This window comes from Rhipicephalus microplus, chromosome 1 (genome assembly GCF_043290135.1).
Source record: "Rhipicephalus microplus isolate Deutch F79 chromosome 1, USDA_Rmic, whole genome shotgun sequence".
NCBI classification, from domain to species: Eukaryota; Metazoa; Arthropoda; class Arachnida; order Ixodida; family Ixodidae; genus Rhipicephalus; species Rhipicephalus microplus.
The window spans coordinates 200,302,173-200,326,459 of record NC_134700.1 but is presented as its reverse complement, the minus strand read 5'-3'; the positions used below and the strand labels follow the sequence as shown (position 1 = coordinate 200,326,459).

The 24,287-nt window shown below is 45.4% G+C and overlaps 1 protein-coding gene and 1 long non-coding RNA gene across 2 annotated transcripts; one reads left to right on the top strand and one right to left on the bottom strand.

The window, feature by feature from the left end:
• Positions 1-3,262: 3,262 nt before the first annotated feature.
• Positions 3,263-23,999, top strand: LOC119167222 (arylsulfatase B). Its single transcript, XM_037418669.2, has 10 exons — positions 3,263-3,585; positions 5,804-5,963; positions 11,402-11,514; positions 11,853-11,963; positions 17,420-17,545; positions 17,697-17,820; positions 18,856-19,149; positions 19,798-19,972; positions 20,716-20,986; positions 22,910-23,999. The coding sequence occupies exons 1-10, from the start codon at positions 3,376-3,378 to the stop codon at positions 23,033-23,035; spliced, it is 1,710 nt and encodes a 569-aa protein (XP_037274566.2). The 5' UTR covers positions 3,263-3,375; the 3' UTR covers positions 23,036-23,999.
• LOC142803922 (uncharacterized) lies at positions 3,619-14,674 on the bottom strand. Its single transcript, XR_012894369.1, has 2 exons — positions 14,480-14,674; positions 3,619-3,856 (listed from the first exon to the last, which is right to left on the bottom strand). It is a non-coding gene; the product is annotated as an uncharacterized LOC142803922 (long non-coding RNA).
• Positions 24,000-24,287: the final 288 nt, after the last annotated feature.

Sequence of the window (24,287 nt, the reverse complement as noted above, 5' to 3'; positions counted from 1 at the left end):
CGATGCGTACGCGTTTCTTCCGGTGACACGTACACACCTATACAAGAGACATCAACGAAGGCTAGCGCAAACGAATGAGATCACCGAGTAAAATTGTTCGCATGAAAGCGAGCTGTATTTAGTTCTGCAAGAACTTCTTGCCTATCTCTTTTTTTTTCCAGCTGGAGCGGCCCCCCGTCAAGGAACGGTGCTTACGACTTTTTTAATTAAATGCAACTGTGATTTGTTTAGATGACATGACGGGCGCCGGCTAGGCGCCGCATTATCGTTGTAGGTGAAAATATCCATGTGCTTAGGCGAACGAAATTTTCGGAGCCCTCCATGGCATGTGTGCGTGTGTCTGTGTGTGAGAGAGATGGCGATTGCAAAAAAAAAAAAAAACCGTGGAGAGAGAGATATAGAAGTTTAGCAGTACCTGAAAGGTGTAAAGGGTGAAAAAAAAAAGATTCTCGATTCCTGATCACTGTATGTAGTGCCACTTGCTCGTCGTGGTCGTTATTGTTGACTGTGTGTTATTTTTACATTGTTCGACGTCATGGTTCAAAGAGCAACGACCTCGCGTTGCATACATGGCTTCCCTACTTTGAAAGCGTGCCGTAAAAAAAAAAAAAAAAGAAAGACGTCCTCGCTTTCGTCACGCTCTTTAGATGCTTTACACGCAAGGCTAGGTGGGCGCCTAGCTGGTCCTGGCTTGGCTAGACCTCCACCCTCTCTCTCTCCCAACCTTTGCTTTACTGTGTTATACGTGGCTATGCATGATCTCTTTTTTTTTCTATATTTTTAGTGTCTGTCTCTCCCTATTTTTCTTTTCTTTCTTCACTTGTTCTTTTTCCTTTCAATTAGTGCCTTTCTGTCTTCTCTCTGCAGTCGTCCTCTCGTCTTCTATCATAGGGGACGATGAGCACGCGTACAGGTTAATTATGGCGACACGTGGTAAATCTCGACAAGAGCAGCGCCTCGCTGCGGTGGTCTAGTGGCTAAGGTACTCGGCTGCTGACCCGCACATAGCGGGATCGAATCCCGGCTGCGGAGGCTGCATTTCCGATGGAGGCGGAAATGCTGTAGGCCCGTGTGCTCAGATTTGGGTGCACGTTAAAGAACTCCAACTTGTCGAGATTTCCGGAGCCCTCCACTACGGCATCTCTCATAACCATACGGTGGTTTTGGGACGTTAAACCCCACATATAAATCAAATCATCGACCCTAGCAGCACTGGTGTAACACAGTCACAAAGATCATCAAGATTCTCAAATACTACTGTCACAGAAAAAATATAATGAAACAAATTTGGTCTCTGATGATTGATTGATTCATTGATTGATGAATTGATTGATTGAGTGAGTGAGCGAGTGAGCGAGTGAGCTTTCTGGAGATTTCTGCTGACAGTGTGCCAGATTTTCAGTTCCATATTCACCTCATGGCCATATTGATTTAATATAAGGGTGGCCAACTCTGAAGATCATGGAGGGGATCGATCACTGAGGTACACTCTTAGTTTTGACGCTCACCAGTTCGCGTCACTCGTACATTTCCCACTGCCCACTTGCACGTCCCAACATGTGCCGGTGGCCTCTCAAAATGAAAAAAAAAAAAAGAGGAGCGAAAGCAAACCAAAAATGCCCTGACGATAGCAATTGAACAGATTTCCAATTTGGTCTTGTACGGAGAGCCCGGAAGTGCTTTGCGTATCGGGAAATGTACAGAACCCGTAAATACCGAGTCTGGCGCCGTCTTCTCGTACACGAAGCACGGCGTCCATTCGTAAGATAAGCACGTGGTGGGCCAAAGCTGCAGAGCTTCTATTATTTCGTGTTTAGATATGAGCTTGCCAAATGATGAGTTCAGTCACCTCCACGGGACAAGTCATGTGACCGTATCCATTGCAAGAGCTGGGAGCGAGCAGTGACGCTGTAAATGTATATATAAGCAGCCTACGGATGAACGATCAGAGTTTTGGGAACGAATCTTTCAAACGACAACCATGCCAGCATCGATCCAGGTTCGTATAATAATATTCCAACTTTCAAAACATGAGTTCAAATGCGTTTATATGCTTGAATAGATTATCTGCCCACAGTTCATTGTTGTGACGTGCCATGCAGTTATCACACATTCCTCATGTGTAATGCAATCAGTTATTTAACCCTAGTTTTGGTACTGAGAGGTGAATGGACGCCGCTCATCAGCTGAAGCATCACATTGGCACTAATGAGGATTATTAGGTGGAGCCACAAGCACGTGAATGACTTCTGTTATAAAATTGCAAAATAACTTTTTTTCTTTTTTGTCTTGTAAAGATGCTTGGCAAACAAGAGAATAAATTAACGGTAGATCTTTTGTAAAAAAAAAAAAAACTGACCTGCCGTTCATTTTTTTTCTGGTTGCGATTGCCGTTATTTTGCGTCCGGTGACTAAGTGAGCAGTTGTACGTCAATATGCAGAAAAGACCGAGATTGAGTAGAAGGGTGGCGAGTAGAAGGGTGGCGAAGAAAGTTAGAAATATAATCTCAGCGAAGACTTTATTCCTCTGACTCACGCAACTTTCCATCACCGAGAGCGGAAACCATCCTTACGATGGACTTGTAATACCGCTTGCCCAGTAAAAGTGCGCATTTGCAAAGACTGCTCTGGGCGTATATTAAGACATTAATAACCAGGAAATCTTATGCTTAGAAGCAGGGTGTGCTATCAATAACGGTGAAGTGATGGGTGCAAGCTATCTTCGAGGAATCGCTGTGTCCAGAGATGCTATATAGTAGAGTAAGCTATATATTAAGTAATGTAAGAGTAAACTATAGACGGGTAAGTTACGTCCGCACTTTGTATCATCATGAAGGCGCTCGATGAACGAGTGGAAGAAGGCTTCTTTTTAGCGCGAGCGAGCGCTCAATCTGCTACATGTGCTTTTGCTTGCGCTATGCCAAGTGTCGACGACGGCATAAGAAAGCATGTGACAGCTTGGCCACACTGTGTGAAGCACATATAGTGCTTCACACTTGAAACAACAGTGGCGACCATGGTGCTTTACCGTGGTACAGTACTCTCGCCAACTGAGACATTCAGTGACGTCAGTAACTATAAACCGTGCTTATTAGGAAAAAGATACATCCCATTATGACCAAATGAAGCATTCAACTCGGCAATAATCGAGTACTTTTCGTGCGCAAAGACCACACATATACGGAAAGAACCTACTGAATTCCTCTGCGTCACAGTGAAGGTCGAACCAGCGCTGGCGCGAAATTCAAACTAAGGGATAGCTCAGCCTTCATTCATCAAGCAACATTTTCTCCACTGAACTAATCAAAAGAGACCTGGCAAAATATTTTGAAGGCGAAATCCGGGGTCAATTTTTGCTCCTATTACTTCAAGTTCATGTGGGCACCATCAAGTAATCTTGAAGCGTGCATCGAGGCAGTGTCAAAAATTAATTCGTATGCCGTTCAGCGAGTTGGCCGCTCTAACCTGTCGTCTTTCCGACAGATAGTGACAGCACTCGTGGCAGCCCTGCACCTTGCTGCACTGGAGGTGGCCGCTGTACAACGTCAACCACCAAACATTGTCTTCATCCTCGCCGACGACTTGGTGCGTATGTATACATATTGACTGAGACCCACATACGCCCCACGATGTTTCTTTATTGGATGTCTTGTCTCTTTCCTTCGCACTTGTGTGCAGTTTTCAGCGTCTCCTGTGTTGTAACCAGTATCTCTCATGATCAGGAACGTTGTTTTCAGGCCACACTCGCAACAACGTCGTGAGCCTCACCCTTAACTGATTGAATGTTTTGGCGAATAGGTGTTATATCCCACAGTTCTCGGAGGTGAATCGAGATGCCTGAAGATCGTGCCATGTCCTGTAAAACGAACGAAAGAAAGCGAATTATGTACACATCACTCGCATTTTCCTTAACCAGCTTTCTATTGTACGTAAACGCATCTCTTGTACACAGCAGTTCAAAATTGAAGGACACTTTGCAAATTCCAGAGTGTATTCGGCGAAAGCCTATGAGACGGGGTCGGTCAGAATGGAACGCGATGAGGGCGTCTCCCTTTTTGCGTGTGTGGGCGGATCGTCACCGGGCTACATGTGAGACGCGTCTGCGGGGGAACCATCCGACAGACTCGACTGCTGCAACGAGACGTCTGACGATGGAGCGTCGCCGAGCGCGCCGCTGTGCGATCACGTGAATGCTGAAAAAGTGTAAGGGGGAGAAAACCTTAATGCCTTCACCACTCAAGTATCTTGTACAGATGATTAATCGGTGAAGTTGAAACATGCGGCTCCGTTGTTTTTCGCGGGCTGGGATTTATCGAAGTGCCCTCTGTTGTGGCTTCCGATTTTTCGGTCCTTATCTTTAAAAAAAAATGTGCATTTCATACTTTGTATTTGGTGACGTTCGCTTAGAGAATGTTAAGCACACAGAAAAGGTTTTCAAGGCTGGCGGTTCATGCTGTGGTTGGTATTGTCCCAAGCTATATGCGCTGACAAAACCTGAAGAGAAGGTAGTGCATGTGCGGAGGCTCTTCCACGTAGGGAATGCAAGCAGAATGTTGAGCGCAGCCGGTCAACGTGAGATAACTGTTATACTCGAGTGAACTGCAGTTATTTTTGCACTTGCCCACGGGACGGCTTTACGCTCTCCCATAGTAGAGTACCAAGTACTCTAAATCGTTAACAAATTTTTCTAAACTCATTGCGACTAACCCAAAGGTAAACGCAATGAAATGAAAAAGTGGTCAACGACTCTAAGTCGTTGACCACTTTTTGAAAACACAGGTGGCACGTGCACGGGACGACTTTCTGCTCTCCCATAGGGGAGTACAAAGTACTCTAAATCGTTAAACACTTTTTATAAACAAACTCTCGCATAGCAGAGTACAAAGCACTCTAAATATGGTCTAAATATAGCCCCATGGGACGGCTATATGCTCTCCCATTGTATAGTACCATGTACTATAAATCGTTACCCACTTTTTCTGCACACAGTGATGGTAGTGACTGCGAGTACAGTATTCGTTATGTGGGACGGCTCCCTACCCTCCCGTAGTAGTGTACAAAGTACTGTTAATCGTTACTAAGCACATCTTCTGAAGCAACATCCCCTTTAGTCTCTGTGGTACAACAGTACACCTGGGCCATCTTCTTGTTCTCCCATATATTGTATTTTATATATACAAATTGTCGGACATATGTTCTAAACACTTGCTCATTTTCGGCGACGTATACAGCCGTGTAACATCAGTAATTTATGGTGAGGCTGTAGGTCTATCGAGTGACCTAAGAGCTCACAATCGTGCCTTGTTTGTGTGAGCCGCGACGGACGGCAAGCACGTGCAGGTGTAACAAAGGAGTGACATACCGAGTATGTGATTATCTACGCGTCCACCAATACCATGCCACACGAGCAGACTGTACACGGAGACGTCTGAACAAGTTTAACAAAAGTTACACTTGTTTCGAGTTTTGAAAGAACACATCCCGCATTAAGAATGGTGGAGAATCACGAATGTTTTTTTTCCTGGAGACAGGAAAGTGTGTGTGTGTTTGGGGGGGGGGATATTTATAGCCTAATTTCTTCGGTTACATAAAAAAATAGAACGGGCACTTCAAGGACGTAGAAATACAGCAATTTTTTTGTGGAGCACGTCAAGACGGACCTCAATAACGATATTTCATTCTGTCAGTCGATCAAGTATGCGCAGTGCCATGGTTAGTCCATAGGAGAGTCTGTGCAGAACAGGCACTGAGGTAGTAGTGCCGAGCTGAGGTTCATAGACCGAGCAATTACGCCTCTCTGCAGGGCTGGGCCGACGTGAGCTTCCACGGCTCCAGCCAGATCCCGACTCCCAATATGGACGCCCTGGCTGCGGACGGCGTGGTGCTGAACAACTACTACGTCCAGCCCATGTGCACTCCGTCGCGGGCAGCACTGATGACGGGACTCTATCCCATACACACCGGTACGTGTATATGTGTACGCAAGCTTTGTGGAGGAACTGAGCAGTTGCCCCCGAAAAGGCCTTTTTGCTCCTCCATGGCACGGCAAGGAGGGGCGCTTTCCTCCTTGCGGAGTAAAGCGTCCGTTTTTTTGAGAAACTGCAGGATTGTTCGCGCCGTGTGCAAACGACCGATCCATGCCTGCACAAGACTTTTTTCTTTCGTAGCGTGGTGTGGTGTAGGGGTTAGTGTACGCGCATGCTGACTGAGTGGTCGGCAGTTAGAATCCCGGGTGTTTGCTGCTAATTTTCTGAGATTTCCTTCTGAATGTGATGCTTTCCCATCGATCGTGTGCGTCTAGGCAAATGCCAGCACGCCTTCCAAAAGGTTGGCTAAGCCAAGCGAAACCTGATTTCCCTTTTGCTAACTGTGGCTTCTTTGAAGAGTAAACTGCGAGAGCGTGGTTACTCCTTCGCAGTTACACCCGAAATGGCACAATGGGTGTGGCGAGCTGGTTACTCCTCTAAAGGAGCATCCTCGATACCCCTTTTCTCTGCGCGGGTGAGAGCTTCCGCTGCACACGGTGGATGCAAGAAAATAAAATGTAAAGATGCGACTATTTATTGCTATATTAAACGAAGAAAACATGAAAAGCCCACAACTATGAAAATGCTAAATGCTCTATTTAGAGAATATATTTATTATTAAGAAAAAGACTATGATGAAAAAAGTTACCTGAACGCACCAGAAACAAACGCCCCAAGTTAAAAACACAGGAAATATCACCACTATAACATTAGCTGGATATATTCTCTCTAAGCTAAAAGAGAGTAAAGGAGTTGCAGGGATCCCTCCTTTGAGGAAGTAACAGCGTTGCCACGACCATTACTCATTTTAGGGTAACGACAAAAAGACTGACTATACTAGTTGTTAGTTCCTTTCCTAAATGGGGACTAACGGAAGGCACGTAACAAACTGTCACATGCGTCCTGCGAGAACGACGAAGGCGAGAGTGCATACGCGCATCTGCACGATTTTATTCAGAACGCAACAACGAGAAAACGAGGAACTCTCAGGCGCGCGGTAAATAAAAAGACCGACCCACTGCTGCTTTATCAGCTTCTTCAAATACTTCCTCCGTCTTCATGTCGCGACAATATTGGTCTCTCTGTTGCTTTCCAACGATAAAATGTTACTCCCATCTGACCTACTTGCATAAATGCTGAGCGGAGGCCGGGAGGGGTGTACATACAAGTCCTCTAATGCATTTGTATGTACACATGTGGCATTTATACGTGTATTGAAGCGTAAGTAAAAAGACTACTTGCAGCGTGTTCATTTTAAGTACCTGGTATAGATGCATGTCAAATCTGGAAGTTGCAGTGGGACAGAGTGCTATCTAACGATGCTTTAAGTGGCTTAAGGAAGGAGACACCCACGGACATCAACATCAGCAGCACACACAATCTTTTCCTACTTTCTGAATCTGAACAATATGTGTCTGGCTCACACACAGACACACACACACACACACACACACACACACACACATATATATATATATATATATATATATATATATATATATATATATATATATATATATATATATATATATATATGTGTATATATATATATATATATATATATATATCTATATATATATATATATATAGAACCACTCCCTCGCGTGAGTGGTTCCACTGCAAGTTCTTCCGTCATCCTGTCCCGCCGTGGTCATTCTTTGCAACAAAGTGAGGGACGCTTTACTGGCGCCGCGGCATCAACTGCTACAGAAGACATCGCCACTACCCAAGCAGGACCCACTACGAAAGCAGTTGGTCCTACTGCTCACCCAAGGTATCCACTTCGAAAAAAATTTTCCGATGCTGTAAAAAGTAATTCGAAGAATTGACTAGCTTCGACGCATGCCAATGAGAACTTTACCTCGCACCTTTGTTCCAAGGGATTTCAAAAGATGAGAAGGGCAGTGGAAAAACGAGTTCGTTACGAGCTACACACTGCCACTTTAGAAACTTACCTCGCTGCTTCTATTGCACCAAAAGGTCTGAACCTTTTCCTACGCCCTGCCACTTCTCAATTGTCAAATAATAACGCAAAAAGGTGGCAAGACACCCTACAGAAGTCTTCGCTAGAACTTCTGCGTATTACTGTTAATCATTACCGCTCGTCTTTGAAATCTCTGATGAACGAAGAGAAGAATATGTGTAATCAAACCCCGCTTAGTACTCTGGAGGTTAACTCGCTGTGCATATTCGAAGAAAAGAAACGCAATGAAATATGTGCTGTCAAATGTAAGAAGTTACTCAGGGACGGCGTGATGTCTCATTGCACACCCGCGCAACTCCTTAAAAATTTAAGTACGGCGCCGTCCCGTTTCGAAAATACACCCCGTTCGGATGATGTTTCAAACGTAGTCAACATATCGAACTGTAGTCTGTCCAAAGATGAAATGTCTGTATTATCGCGTGGTTTGAAGTTTTGCCCCGCAACGGGTCATTGCGATGAATTCCAGCTACTCAGTGACTTAGATAATTTCGCACGCAACCTGAGATTGAGGGAGTTCTTTCACGGTAGAAATAACAGTAGCCATGCTTCCGGGGTGCTGCCGTCAGCTAAACGTTGGACACCACCATTACAACGCGATAAATACCTTGATCTATATATTGATGCTGTTCAGCGCGATGTAATTCAAGCATATAGGCAGAAAACTTCGTTCCGTCGAAATCTGCGCGACGGAGAACTGAAAGCGATCGAATTATTAAGGAAGCGCAACGACATCACTATTAAGCCAGCCGACAAGGGTGGTGCCATCGTGGTTATGAACACAGCAGACTATATTAAGGAGGCTCTTCGGCAGCTCAATGACACTTCATTTTACAAACGACTTGATGCAGACCCCACAATGGACTTCAAAGAAACTCTAAAACAAAAGATATATGCACTCTGGCGAGATAAAAAAATATGTGATAAGGCAGCCACAACACTAGTCCCGCTAAGTCCGTCTGCTGGCCGATTTTACATGCTGCCAAAAATTCATAAGCCGAACAACCCAGGCCGCCCCATAGTCTCTGCAAACGGAACGGTGACAGAAGACTTGTCTTGTTATGTAGACTCGTTGATTCGTCACCTTCCCGCCACGTATCAGTCTTTCTTGAGGGACACGAACCACTTTTTGTCGGTAGTTAACGACATTACCGTGCCTAATGGTTCCTTTCTGGTAACGCTGGACGTATCGTCACTCTACACAAACATCCCTCACTCGGATGGCATCTTCGCGGTTGTAGAAGCGTATGAGAAATGTTCCGATGATAAGCCAGTAAACAGCACTACCATTGCGGTGCTACTTGAAATGATTCTCCACATGAACAATTTTATATTCAATGAAGTCCATTATGTACAGGTCAGCGGCACTTCGATGGGGACTAAGATTGGGCCAAATTATGCCAACATTTTTATGGGGAAGCTTGAAGAGGAGTTTTTACGCAGTCGCCTATTAAAACCGCTATGCTATAAAAGATTCATTGACGATATTTTCTTTATTTGGCCTCATGGTGAATCGCACCTTCTCTCATTCATATCAGATTTCAATAACGTTCACCCATCCATCTCTTTTACGCACGTCTACTCGACTGAAACCATAAACTTCTTAGACGTATCTATTAGCCTAATAAACGGCAACCTAATCACCAAGCTTTATCAAAAGCCTACTGACCGACAACAATACCTACATTTCAACAGCAGTCACGCCAAACATTGTAAATCCAGCATACCATATAGCCAAGCTGTTCGTTTTAAACGCCTTTGCTCCGAGCAAGCAGACTTCATCGCTAGTTGTGATAAACTGCGTGCTTCTCTTCTAAAGCAGAAATACCCGGCACCGATGATTGATGACGCAGTGGCACGTGCTGATATGCTTGACCGAAAAACACTGATCAATGCAGAGAAACATTCCCATAGCCTCAATAATGCTAACCTAGTACTCACGCATAGCGCTTCCGCACCCAATGTAGCAGCCATTCTTAGGAAACATCACAACATATTGACGCAAAGCGATCACCTAAAAGAAGTTTTTTCAGAGCCACCCCGCGCCGTGTTTCGTCGCTGTAGGAACTTGCAGGACATCCTCACGTCCTCCAAAGTACGGACTAACAATTACATTTCACACGTTGGTTGCCATCCATGCCGCAAACCTCGATGCAAGTTATGCAAACAGATGACAACCACCGCTGTGGCTAAAAGCTCCGCAAACAATTTCACTTTAAAAATTCGTGGCGATTTCACCTGTGACACAGATAATGCGGTTTACCTGCTTGAGTGCTCCTTTTGTCACTTGCAGTATATCGGTCATACTGAAAATTCATTTCGCTACCGTTTCAACAATCACAAGGCCCATGTGCACTCCATGCCTCATCTGCCGATTTCAAGGCACGTCGCCACTACCGGACATAGTTTTGAATCATTTAGGGCAACTGTATTGGAGGCGGGATTCACGTCGCATTATAAGCGTGAGATACGCGAATCATTTCTAATTCATAAGTTCGGAACGGCTTCTAGGGGTTTAAACGAAAACGCGGGCAAACTGGCTAGCATAATTGCGTAGAATACAGTGCGTGCTCGGCCTCATGCGGCGACAGACTTATCTCGTTCGTGTGTGTGTGAATGGATGTTTAATCCTTCGTAAAAGTGCATTATGTATCGTTATTATTATTATTTTGTAGAGTCAATCTTGTGCTATGTACGCTCGGCGCATTGCCTATATTTCTTATATGTTCTGTGCTCGTGGTATCTCACTGGCCAGTGACGCGATTATTATTATTTTTTACGCGATATCTTTGTTTTTGTGATTGTGAGTCACAGTGCGGTGTTGTGTCCACCATGCGCATGTACCTTGCTTTCATTGCGCATAGCATCTGGCAGTGGTGCACTGTTCCTGTGTATACATCCGCCTACCTATATATTAAGTGCCTGTAACATACTGCAATCATTCTGACGAAGGCTGGTCCACCAGCCGAAACGTTAATAAATCCACATTTCGTACGTGCGTCCTTCTCTTCAATCATATATCTATATATATATATATATATTCATGCCAATGTAGGCTACACTTTTTTGTCATCTATAGTGGAAAAGTGGAAAGACTGTTACGGCTGAAATGTGAAAGCCATTTTCTCTTTTTTCTTTTTCTCGATCAGTTTGAGTCGATTTTATGATGACGTCAGAGAATTTGGCCACAAGTGACGCCACGATGACGTAGCAGGCGAGACGTCAACGCATGAAGATTTTTCGCATCCCTTATGTTGACACCTATCGTCACTTTTTTTCGTTTTACGAGGCATCTGAGGTTTTCACCTTGATAAATAAAAGAAGCTAGCCGTCCCGGCTAATGCCGCCCGCCGGTGAGTTGGATATATGAGAAAATAGTCGTGTCGTCTCACAGGGATGCAGAGCCTGGTGATACAGGTGGCCGAAGCCTGGGGTCTGCCGCTTCAGTTCAAGCTGATGCCGCAGTACTTTAAAGACCTCGGCTACGCCACTCACATGGTCGGTAAGGTGAGGGAGTTTTCATTTGCTTAATTTATTACCTAAGTATTAGAAGAGAAACTTCATCGCTCGTGCTTATACGCTTTTATGGATCAGTGTCATAGTGAAAACGCCGTTAAAGGATGGTCTATCGATAATTCAGTTTTTTTCCCCTATACCTCTATTTGAAATTGTAAGCCCAATATAAAGCGTAATATTTTTTTTTTCAAACAAAATCTCTCTAATCGCTAAGGATGGCCTGTCGTAGTAATATGAGGGCGAGCCAACGTCGTGCGAGTCAAATTGACATTGTCTCCGGATATATTCAACGTGTAGAAGCGCCTGTATCTTCTCGCACGCACTCGCAGTGGCACTTGGGTTACGTGCAAGACGAGTACACCCCAACGTACCGAGGCTTCGACAGCTTCTACGGCTACTACAACGGCGAAGAGGACTACTTCAACCACACCATCAGAGAGGTATAACCAATACAGCACTTTCCCTTCTGCTTTGCATCACTGGATTATCAATCCGCTATAGATGGTTGATTGATATGAGATATTTAACGTCCCAAAACCACCGAATGATTATGAGAGACGCCGTAGTGGAGGGCTCCGGAAATTTCGACCACCTGGGGTTCTTTAACGTGCACCGAAATCAGGGCACACGGGCCTACAGCATCTTCGCCTCCATCGAAAATGCAGCCGCCGCAGCGGGGAATCGATACCACGACCAGCGGGTCAGCAGTCAAGTACCTTATAGTAACTTGACCACCGTGGCAGTGCCACTCGATACCTTCAGATAAAAATGCGTTGAAATGACCAAAATGTAGGTTCAGTTTCGAATAAATTAGTCATCAATCGTAAATTTCCTATTGAACTGTTTTTAATGGTTTGTGTCATTAATTTTGCGTTAAGTTCCATCCCGTCGAACGGACAGTCAGAAGGATTCAACTAACTAACTAACTAACTAACTAACTAACTAACTAACTAACTAACTAACTAACTAACTAACTAACTAGGTCGAAATTTCCGGAGCCCTCCACCACGGCGTCTCTCATGATCATATGGTGGTTTTGGGACGTTAAATCCTACAAATCATTAACTAACTAACTAATTAACTAACTAGACTAACTATTAAGAAGCAAGAAAACACTACGACAAGACTAGCACTGTTTTGCATCGGCTTGTGCAAGCTGGGGAGACCAGCATTGGAGACCTTCAGTGAAAATAATTATTCGAGTGATTTCGTACGCCAGATTATTCAACACATCGGAAAGCATCATGCGCACTTATTTCCAACTCACTGTAGCTTGCCAGGCTAACTTTCTTTATTTATTTCTCTCTTCCTTTCTTCCTTTTTTTTCTTTCTTTCGTTCGTTCGTTCTTTCTTTCTCGGTTTCTTTGTTTCTTTCTTTTTAACTTTATAGTGTTAAAGGGCTTATTTCGCCGAACTTCCGGTGTTGTTGTCAGTGTCGTTGGTTGTGAGCGAAAAAAAAAAATCGAGAAAGATGCAAATAAAATAAATAATATAAATTTTCGGTTTGAGTGAGGATCAAACACGGCCGTCTGTGTGGTAAGTAGGTGTCATATCACAAAGCTATCTCAAGAGTTATTTAAAAAAACAGTATATGAGCTTTATTTAGTGGATGGAATAATTTCGCGTGGCAGATGCGTGTAGAATCACGCCACGTGCCAACACATGTGCAATGAGTGCGACTGAGTTTTAAGGCCCCACCCATTATTTCGAATCGCTTACACACATTTCATCCTCAGCAGCTGCAAAATCATCAACAGAGTGAGCACCTGCGTAGGTCTGCAGGTTGCCTCACGTGCGCGAAGTGCACCTTTCGCTTATTCGCAAAAGGGATATTTATGGCGTAGTGGACGCTTAAAACTGCACTTACAGACAGTAGACATTCTGAGGTATACTTTGAAACGGCCAATGTTACTCGCCCAGTCGCTGGTTTCTTTTGAGGCACGAAAACGTAAGCTAAGCTAGCAATGCAGAAGGCGATCCCGATTACAATATATCTCGCTTTACTCTTGAAGGGGACGCTGAAGCGTCCTCCAAGTTTTTTTTTTTCTTACGTCTAAATTCCGTGGAGGAATACATGAATAACGGATGAACTGAGTATACGGCCACGCCTCTCGCGGTCACTGTAGCAGTGCTTCCAAAAAAAAAAAAAGGTTTTCAAAGAAATGGTTCTCCTTGATTATCTCCTGCAACGCTGCACGGATCAATACATTGAGCACAGCTGCCTTACGTAATGCTAATCCGGACCGTCTCGCACACACCTGCACACCGCACCGCCCGATAAGTGTTCGATTTGGGTGTAGACTGAGCAAACATTTTAAAAAAAATAAAAACTTCTTATTTGTTTTTTTTTTTGCGGCTTACATTCGCGTATCCTTGCTCCTTACGAGAAACAGTGATCAAACGAAGTCTCGCGTTGAACGAGCGCGACTTCACGATCACTAAAAACATTTGCGTACCGAAAACACTACGTTGCGTCCCTGTGAAGTAATCCAGGAGCGAGCTTTCACTGAAAATATATATATATAACTTCCCGTGGGCAGGATCCGAACCTGCGACCTTCGAATAACGCGTTCGATGCTCTACCACTGAGCTACCACGACAGCTATCCCCCCCAGCCACTTTATTGGGTATCTTTGTCAATTTAAACGTGGGAGTGTCAGTCAGAGCCACTAGTGGCCATGGCGGCGAGTGTGGCACACTCTTTTGAGCCTGTTTGGCGTCACGTAGCACGTGAACTTATTGCTAACTGGCAGCTGACCAATAGTCCCCCGTGTACAACCTAGAGGCACCAAATCTGCCATTACGAGACCCTCGTTAATGAATAAGGGAAACACGTGTATATTTAAGGGCTCGTTTTTCGTGTTGTACACAATATTAATGAGATATAACAGACAATAATGCCAAGGAAGGTATACTGAAACCACTTATACTGAAAAGAGTCGAACGAAGCACTTACGCGCGCTAGTGTTTCGCGAAGGGCCAGCGGCACTGTTTCCTTTCTTGCGCGATGGGCGGACGATGGAGCCTATATATATACGCAGTTTGTTCGTTTCCTTCGCTTCTCGAGTAGCCGCCTTGGTAATGAGAAAACATCAACGCCTGCACGGAGCGCTGCATGCTGCGCTTGCCTCGCACGTTGTGGCTTCTGTCTGTTCGCGTTCTTTCCGCGAAAATAAACTGGCGCGGTCGACTCCCCTGCAGCGGCAGGGCGGAAATAACTTCACCACGAGTGCTCCGATATTTGGCCGTCCTCCAGGCTCCCTCTCTATTGTTCTAGCGGTGCGTGTTTCTCGACCTCGGAGTTCAATAACAAAAATTAGGGGGCCCTAAAGCTTCGCCTTCAGAAGTTGAACGCGGTAGCGACATACTGTTCTTAGTGCGCACTTCAAACACTTGGTGCATGAAACCTGTTCGAATTTGATATGCATCCACTACGTAGTCTTAAGGGAATAGGCGCATTACGTGTGTGCCTTTTGTAGTGGGGCACCGGCTTTCAACCATGGAGCCATTATGATAATCACATATTATGACGCCCGTTGGAAACGGACGCTTGTACCATGCATTATTACTGCAATATTTCATGTTGCATGTGAAGCATGTACACAGGACGCGTGTGTTTGTGAGGCATAAAAGATACTTTCACTGCGTTTCCAAGCAGAGGAAGTTCTTTTCACTGTTTTCACTAGCAAAGGCGTGGCCGTGTTCAATAAAAAAAGCAATAACAAAAGAGGCGTGACCGTGGGGTGGAACATCCGCTTGCCACGCAAACGACCCGGGTTCGATACCCACTCAGACCCCAACAGACCTGTGACCCTGGTTTGGTCCCCATGCACTCTGCTACAGGGTTTTTTCATTAGCGTCCCTCTCGGGTTTTTTAGTCACGCATAAGATGATTTTTGGCTGATAACTAACGACGCCGACACACGAATTTCTGCGAAACAAGAAAATAGTTACATACATGTTCCCTCGGTGAAGTGACGTCGGCTTGAATTATAACTGCGATCATAGCAGTGAGAGATCTTTTACGTCATGACGTTATACAGAATGAGAGTTCTTTTTTTTTTTTTTTTAGTCTTCGGTCCACAGCTTTGTGGGCCTCGAGAGTACGCGCAACCGGAAATTTCCGGCGAAATTAAACAGGTACAGTGACCAGCTGCACTACCCACACTCGTCTGTGCCAACGAGAGCCAACAAATGTGCAGTTGACAAACACTGGCGTCATAGAGAGACCTTGTTTTACAAGCATTGTAAGCATTCCTACTAGATGAAGGAGGGACTTCGTGCCTGAAGTTAAAACTTTGTTTGGTTTCTTTATGCTTGGGGTCCTCTCTGTTTCTTGTTATCTCAATATTTCGCGCACATCGGAGCACCCAAGGTGATTAGTGAAATTTTCGGGTGCACCACAGTCAAGAATTGTCGTTAAGCTTTGACTTTGAAAATGGTAGGCGATGACGCAATATAGCGTTATGGCAAACATTATGGTGAATACCGTTATGGTGAATAAGACACACAACTTGACTGCACGTGCTCAGGAATAGAAGAATCACTCGCCAATGGCACACATGCGGGTGTACGTGCGGAAAAAAGAATTGACTTTAATGAAACAGAACAGTCGGGTGGCTTATCGCGGGTTGGGTCCCTCTTACGGGGCCTCACAGGCCACAGCGGATTGCCAGCTGTCTTCCCAGGGCAGGCTACACCTCCCATGATCACGTTCGTATTTGTTATGTGTTGCCGGAGTACCTCTTGTGTAGGTAGGACATTTATGAAATAACTGTTTGAACATGACCTTTTCTTTTTTTTTACGATGGCTAATTGATTCCCGTCTGTTTTGCCGCACAATGAGTCCCTTCCAACTAGCTCAACCTGCTTTCTGCTATACATAGCGTCCTTCATAGCGCATTGTGCATGTTTTTTGTACACGTGTAAGTGCAGCATGTGTTGTCTTTGACAGAACGAAAAAGCCGCCATGCAGGCCTGCATGGAACGCGCAGCACAGTCACGGCGAAAGCTGGAAGGGTGGCCTTTCAGAGCCCTTTTTTATACGCTCTTTGGGTAACGGCTACAAGCACACTTGCAGGGTACCCACTACAGCAATATTCATCGTGATTCCAATGTAGTCGGAAGGCATCCACCACACCATGCCTATAGTCATTCTTCGGCGGCGTCTCTCATAATCATATGCTGGTTTTGGGACGTTAAACACCACATATCAATCAATCAATCAATCATTCTTCGGAGAAGCGTGGTATACCCTCTACACACTTGTAAGGAATTTTGTGCAAATTTTCGATGCTGTGGCTGACGACAATGAAAACTTTTGTGATAGGTTTGAGCGTTTGAAGACCTACTCGTTACGCAATCCACATTGTGTGATGCCGGTTTGTTTCTTGGTTGCTCCAAAACGTTTTATTATTCATCTTATACCGCGATTCCATCCCGACATCCAGTCTGCCTATAGGGTCAGTTTGCCACGGATTTTGAAGCACCGGCGTTGTTCTGTGGTAGAATACTGGGCTGGCACGCAAGGGACCCGTTTTTTTTTAATTCTATTGTGCCCCAGGTGCATCTTATTTGCTTACTCTCTTCCCCTTATTTTGCGTGATAGTTGTTACGGACACCGGCGACGGCGGCGGACATCTTCGGCGCGCGCGATCCTTGTGGTGATCTCATAATAGCGATAAAACTATCACTATAGTTTTCATATTGTTTACATACTAGAGAAGACTATACATAAGAAGACATTGGTGTGCGCCATGTACGCGATAAACGAAGTAAAATTACATCTGTTCGCCTCACAACTTGCTTTAATGCAGTAAACACAGATAACAAATCGATTCATCGCCTTTCGTCACACGTCGCAAAAATGCTACGGTATTGATGCATCTTTGCACAGGGTGATCACGTCGGTTTGGACTTCTGGGAAGGCGTCGGCAGTTCAAACAACGACAGTGGCCGCTATTCCACGACTCTGTTCACGGACAAGGCGGTGAATCTGATCAAGGCTCACAACACATCCGAGGTGAGGTTTTATGTTGATGTTGTCACAATAACGTGTGTGCGAAAATTTTAGATCCAGACACTCTCGTGTTCGTGATCACGTGCATGATGATTTGTGAACACTGTGATTTCGACGTTTGAGGAAGGTTCAATCTCGCCTATAACGCGTACAGCCCTTCTTTATGTACCTGAGCCACCAGGCGCCGCACGGAGGCGTCGAAGTTCCACTGGCTGCACCCAAGGAGAACATCGACAAGTTCTCCTACATCGGAGAGGAGAACCGCACCGTGTACGCTGGTGAGTCCTCCGAACGGTCGCAATATACGCAAGCTTTTGTAAAAGCCGCTGCCTGTATACCAACCGAACAAGGAAAGAACGATACGCAAAGGGCAGAAATAATTTAAAGTACCTAGTCAAACGCTGTTAACTGGGCAACAATTAATCTGTTATTACGGTGTCTAATTAATAGTCAAGGGTATTAGCCATTTCTCAAGTCGACTGCTTTAAACTGTGTCTCATAGTTGATATGCAAAGGGTACAAATAAATGGAAGTACCTAGCCAAACGCTGTTAACTGGGAAACAATGAATATGTTATTACGGTGACTAATTAATAGTCAAGGGCATTAGCCATTACTCAAGTCAACTGCTTTAAAATGTGTCTTATAGTTCTTTTTACTTTACTAAGGTGCATAGAAATACCTCGAACACGCTCTACTCCCTCGTGTATGAAGTGTAATTAGAAACATCACTATCTGAGTTTTATCTATACGAAGTAGTTGGTAGAAAATACCATGGCTAACACCCTCATTAATAAGTCTAAAAGTTTTACAACTCTTGAGGGTTCAAATCATTTCACTCTTGAGAGTGCAAATCCGCCTACTTGCAGCTAAATCGGCCATTTACGAGCAAGTTTGACGACACAACGCAGCGTAAAAAAAAAAATTAGCTTGCCATTGCAAGACCTTTCAGCCTGTCACAAATATTTCTGTGAACAATTCACAGCTAGCTTTAGTTGAAAGTATTTTCCAACCACAAGAACAGAGACGTTGCCGAGCGCACGGTATGCGGAGACGTACTATCTATCGTGAGCAATATGAGTAGGAACACTGCATTCGTGTTTATTCAAGGATTACTTACAATTTGCGGGTGCGAATGTGACGTGCGCTGGACTGCTACCTTCCCGCTTGAGCATTTATTTTCATGAACGCTTTCGCACATGCCAACTGCCTACTTAGCCTCTGTGACATTTAACCAGATCCAATTTCAACGTCCAATCTCATATTGGCAAAGAATGTACACGGGCAAATCGAATCATTTCTCTTCTGTCGCAGCCATGGTGGACGTGCTGGACGAGTCGGTCGGCGCAGTGGTCGAAGCCCTCGAGGAGGCGGCTATGCTGGAAAACACGGTGGTCGTGTTCAGCAGCGACAACGGTGGCGCCCCGCTGGGGCTTCACGCCAGCCGCGGCTGCAACTGGCCCCTGCGCGGCTCTAAGGGCACCCTGTGGGAGGGCGCCTCCAGGGCAGCCGCCTTCCTCTGGTCGCCGCTGCTCGCCACACGCGGCAGGGTGTCCCAGCAGCTCATGCACGTCGCCGACTGGCTGCCCACGCTCTACACGGCCGCCGGTGTGTATCTAGCACGCATGCCATGACGTATATAGAAGTGGGGAATGCCTCAATCAAGACGAGGGTGTCTTCGTCAGAGTTACCCTGCCCTGACGAAGACACTGTCCTGACGAAGACAGCCTTGCCGGAACGCTGGTTGAAGCGACAGTTTAATTTACATGTTTACTTTTTTTGCCCTGCTCAAATTATTGTGTTTGTTATTTTTTCATTTTTGTCTGACCCATGTATATTTGTCACGTTTTTGTGACGCGTACTGCTTCTGTTTTGTTCTTATCTTTCGTTACACGTTATGAAGAAAACTGATTTCAATTCCTATTGAAGAGACTCAGCCTTGTATTGTTTTCGCACATTTATTGTATACTGCTTGATTAACGTATGTTATCGAGCTATCATTACCGTTTCATTTTTTTATGCTTTATGTATGACAAAATATATGACTGTACAAATGTGTTGTAAATACCTACCCCACTGTAGTGCCTCTGGCGTTGTGGGTATCGAATAAATTATAATAATAACATTTTAAAAAATAATGACATTTCGAATATCGTTCAGCCCCGAGGGTTGAATCAGTGCTGCAATTGTGATGTGGTTTACGAGCGCATCGACTCCGGCGCAGTGTGATCCTCCTACTTTCGCGCATCTACGTAGGCGGTGACGCAGCCAATCTGGAGCACTTGGATGGCATCGACATGTGGAGGCACCTGTCTGAGGATCTTCCGTCTCCGCGCACCGACATCCTCTACAACATCGACCCCGTGAGCAACACGGCTGCACTGCGATACGGTGACCACAAGATCGTGCTGGGAGCGCCGCCCGCTGGCAGGTATAACTATGCACACGACAGCAAAAGAGAAATGAAAATATCATGTTGACTATGTACCGGGAAGATGCCACGCAAATGATTCTGGAAAAAAAACGAAGTGCCTGCTCGCAGAAGTGTAACGTGATAGAGATGCGATAAAGCACAGTATACATGGCTCGCCAGGCGGTTGTAGTTACGACATTGTTATGCGATGGTTTATACAAGACTGCGTTTTGAATTCCATCAAGTTAGACACACGTGATCACTGAGGACGCGGATCCCAACTGACTCCGGGACGACGGCCTTTCATTATGCTGTGTCCAAAACGGACTCATATTTCACGTATTATTAGACTGTCTACTCACTGGGCCTCTTCTGAATGACTACATATCGATGGAGCAAGGTCCGGCAACGGTCTACATGAATACATAATTATGCGTACTAACACGGCGTCAGACTGTCTGGTGCCTTGCCCTAAATTTGTAGAGTGGAAAAAAATGAAATACATACAGCTGGCCACCAGAGCATCTGTAGGAGTCTGGCTTCATCTGGCTTCATAAAATGCCGATACTTTACGATCAGCCTGTATACCACCTGTCCCCCTTGTTAGTTAAGAAACCCCAGTTAGCCAAACTTAATCCGGACTATCTCGTGGTTTAGGTACGTAGAGCCCAGCAATTATATATCTTCAAAAGAGTGTCACTGAATATATATATATTCCTTTATACTCGAGCCTAATGAGATACGTGCACGCCTGCGTGCAGCTCGGACGAACGCACCCCGATTCCGGGCAGTCCGAGGTCCGACGATGACCTGGACGATCTGACGTCACGCTCCCAGGCATCCGATGCCCTGCGACGTCTCTACAGCAACGCCAGCAGCGCCGTGGCGTCCATCCAGTGGCGCCAGAATGCGTCGGTGCTGTGTGACGAATCAGGCGAACCTTCCAACTTCGTCAGCGGGGCACCGCCCTACCTTTTCGACTTGTCCAGGGACCCTTGCGAACTGCACAACCTCGCGGACACCGAAACAGAGGTAAGAAAAGAACAGGAGGGGAGCATACATTAGCGCAACAGCGTTAGAAGAACCCGTTTCGCAGGAATTCCGGTGTCGAAGTTGGCGGAGAAAAGCTCGATGTCCAATTCAGGGCTCGGAAAACCCCAGTGAATCCAACACTAAAAGATTTGATTGATTGATTTGTGGGGTTTAACGTCCCAAAGCCACCATATGATTCTGAGAGACGCCGTAGTGGAGGGCTCCGGAAATTTCGACCAGCTGGGGTTCTTTAACGTGCGCCCAAATCTGAGCACACGGGCCTACAACATTTCCGCCTTCATCGGAAATGCAGCCGCCGCAGCCGGGAATCGAACCCGCGACCTGCGGGTCAGCAGCCGAGTACCTTAGTTACTAGACCACCGCGGCGGGGCAACACTAAAAGAAACGATCGAGTAAAGAAGCACTCCCCCCCCCCCCCCACCCCCTACAGCCATATATAGCCGTTACTTTCCTTGCACTATCGCAACGCGTCTCGCACGTTCAGGTCACGAACGACACGCGCGTTATTAGCGTGACCTAGCTTTCTTGATAGGAAATTGGCCAGCACCGATCGAGTTTTCAAGAAAGGAATTGCGCAAGCAAGCCGGGTGATCAATATTGTTGTGGGATAAAAAGGCACCTGGCTTTTTATCCGATGTTTTTTGTTTAGAATGAAGTAATAAAGATTGCGGGGAAGGGGTGGCAAGGGGGTTTGAGCCGAGATCAAAACTAGGCATTCTACCACATAGCGACGCCTGTGCTTGAATCTGTTTCGAAAAAACAAAAAAAAAGTTCCCATCACAAAGCCCTCAGCCGTAGATATCTTCAGCCGCAACATAAAAAAAAAGTCCGATTGCGTATACGTGGACGCGCAGTCCATGAATAGTGCGCTTATTTGCAAAGTGACAAATTTTGACGTAGTGGGCATTTCGCGACTCTACTTGAAGTGGTCAAACTAAGGAGAGCTTACGAAGTCACGATCGCAGACGTTCCTTTTCTATCGGCACAATTGCAGTGTCCACTTAGGAGTGAATAATACGTCATGAAAACATTAAGGCGATCCAAACAGGTGCCGGTCATGCCATCCCGTTCCGCTCTTATTTGCGAAGCTTAGGGGTCCTGCAAAATGTTTTTTTCTCTGACTTTATTACGCTAGTAACGTTCGGTTGAGATCGACCAGTCGTAATGCTGGACATATCATAAGCAAGGGTGGTGGGCCAGTGGAAAAGGACAATTACTAACCAAACGATCTTTGTGAAATCCGATTCCGTGTGCTTAAATTCACAGATATGCCTTACGTTGAAATAGTTCATAACATAGAGTTTCAGCCCATCCTGATGCTGGAAATATCACTACATAGCGATGCCGGCTGGCAAACGGGAAATACGCTAGTTACGAGTTCGAGGCATTATGAACTTGTCGCTTGGTTCATTCGTTGTTTTTGAAACGTCGTAGTGTTCGCCAATCGGCAGGAGCACTTCTTTTTTTGCAATGAAACTTAGCACGAACGAATATTGAGATTGTTGGCATAGCGATTCAACTAGGAAAAGAAAGTTTGATTTGACGCGACGCGGACATAAATGAAGCGAAAACAGACAGAATTGCAACCTAATCGCTTTTCTTTCAGAGTGCTCGATGTACCACGTCTATCTTTCACCTGAGGTTCATTACCTTGTAGCACAATCTTTATGCTCACGATAGTACTGGTGACGCGATCATTATTGTAGATATTGAGAATTGTGCGTACGTAATGCAGCGAGAGAATAACTGTGATGGGTGTATACAACAGCGGCAGCAGCTAGCGAAGCTCAGTCTAATAAAGAATGCTACCAGGAAGAGTGTGGAGACGGCGAACCACGATGCACGCGATTAAGCTGGCCGTCGAAAACGCTCTTCTCACTGCCCCTTTTCATATTCGTGCAGCTGCTGGCATCGCTGAAGCGAAAGCTGGAAGAGTACGAAGCAACGTCCATGTCACCGAGGCTGAGACCGCTTGACCCGAAAGCCTTCCCCGAACAGCACGGTGGTGTGTGGGCTCCCTGGGAGTGACGACGCTGGAGGGCGCCTCTTTCCTATCCGCTCTCATTAAGCCATTTTTGTCGTCTATTCTTCTCCGAGGAGTACAGTTGTTTTGGCTGTGTTTGCGCTTAGTGTAAACCGTAATTGCGCATGCAGAAATTCACCGAGAGCGATCCAAATCGATTTCTCCCTTTCACTCGTTTTCTTTTCGTCGTGCCAGCATCACCATCCGTTCAACGATGTCCCATTCTGGTGATAATGTAAAGATTCTAACATTTACGGTTCCGACTGACAGTTGGACTTAACGTACAATCAATTACTAGATCAGTCAAGTAACTCCTGAAGCAAAGACGTTAATGATGACAGCGTAAGGTGCCGCGTGATATTGTCTTAAGAACGGCACCTAACTGGGCTGGTTGGTACATGATTAAGACGGGAACAAACAGCGCTACACATGGACGGAAAATGACAGACAAAGGCACTGTCGTTCTTTCGTTAAACCCAAGAGTTAGAGACTTCGTGGCAAGCTTGCTGCACCAATAGTGGACGGTTTACCGCACTGAATCGCTACGATTCGGCCCTCATATGGCGGGTAAATTTGTAACAGTGACAGCTACGGTTCGTCCACGACGCATTGTACTATCGCAAGCAGCCGAGACTAACGCATCAGAAGGAACATCTTCCCAGAATTCATTTCGTGCTTGTGTATACCCGTCTGCGAGCCCACGTCGTCAGTTTCAGTTCTAAAAGACAAAGGCTGTAACGAAAAGTTGACATAAAATGAAAATGGATGCTTAAGACTTTGTAATGCGAATAAAGGCACGCAAAAACAACTGTGTCCCATTCCTTCCCCCATGATTACTACCAGTTGCTAAAAGGCTAACTGATCCTAAATAGCAACACCTTATCATGTCTGTCTTTATTTCATTGTTCTGTTACATCTGGTGGTTCATGTATACTTTCTTGAAGATTAAATCTACACTCTTTACTCTGCCGTGTGACTGGTGCAGGATTCATACATCTGCAACACCCCTCCTTAGAAAGCAGCCGCGATGATTAGCAGCAGAAGCAGCAGCAACACTTTGGAGCAAAAAAAAAAAAAAGGTTAAACTTGCCAAGTAATGGCGCTATATGAACATAAACGTGTAAACAAACAAATACTAACAGAGTTAATACGTCCGTGGGGTTTAGCGTCCCAAAACCACCATATGATTATGAGAGACGCCGTAGTGGAGGACTCCAGAAATTTCGACCACCTGGGGTTCTTTAACTTGCACCCAAA

Coding starts and splice junctions, on each gene's coding strand:
- LOC119167222 (XM_037418669.2), top strand. CDS start 3,376: ATGTGGGCACCATCAAGTAATCTTGAAGCGTGCATCGAGGCAGTGTCA. Junction 17,821..18,855: donor GAACCGCACCGTGTACGCTG/GTGAGTCCTCCG, acceptor CTTCTGTCGCAG/CCATGGTGGACGTGCTGGAC. Junction 19,973..20,715: donor GGAGCGCCGCCCGCTGGCAG/GTATAACTATGC, acceptor GCCTGCGTGCAG/CTCGGACGAACGCACCCCGA.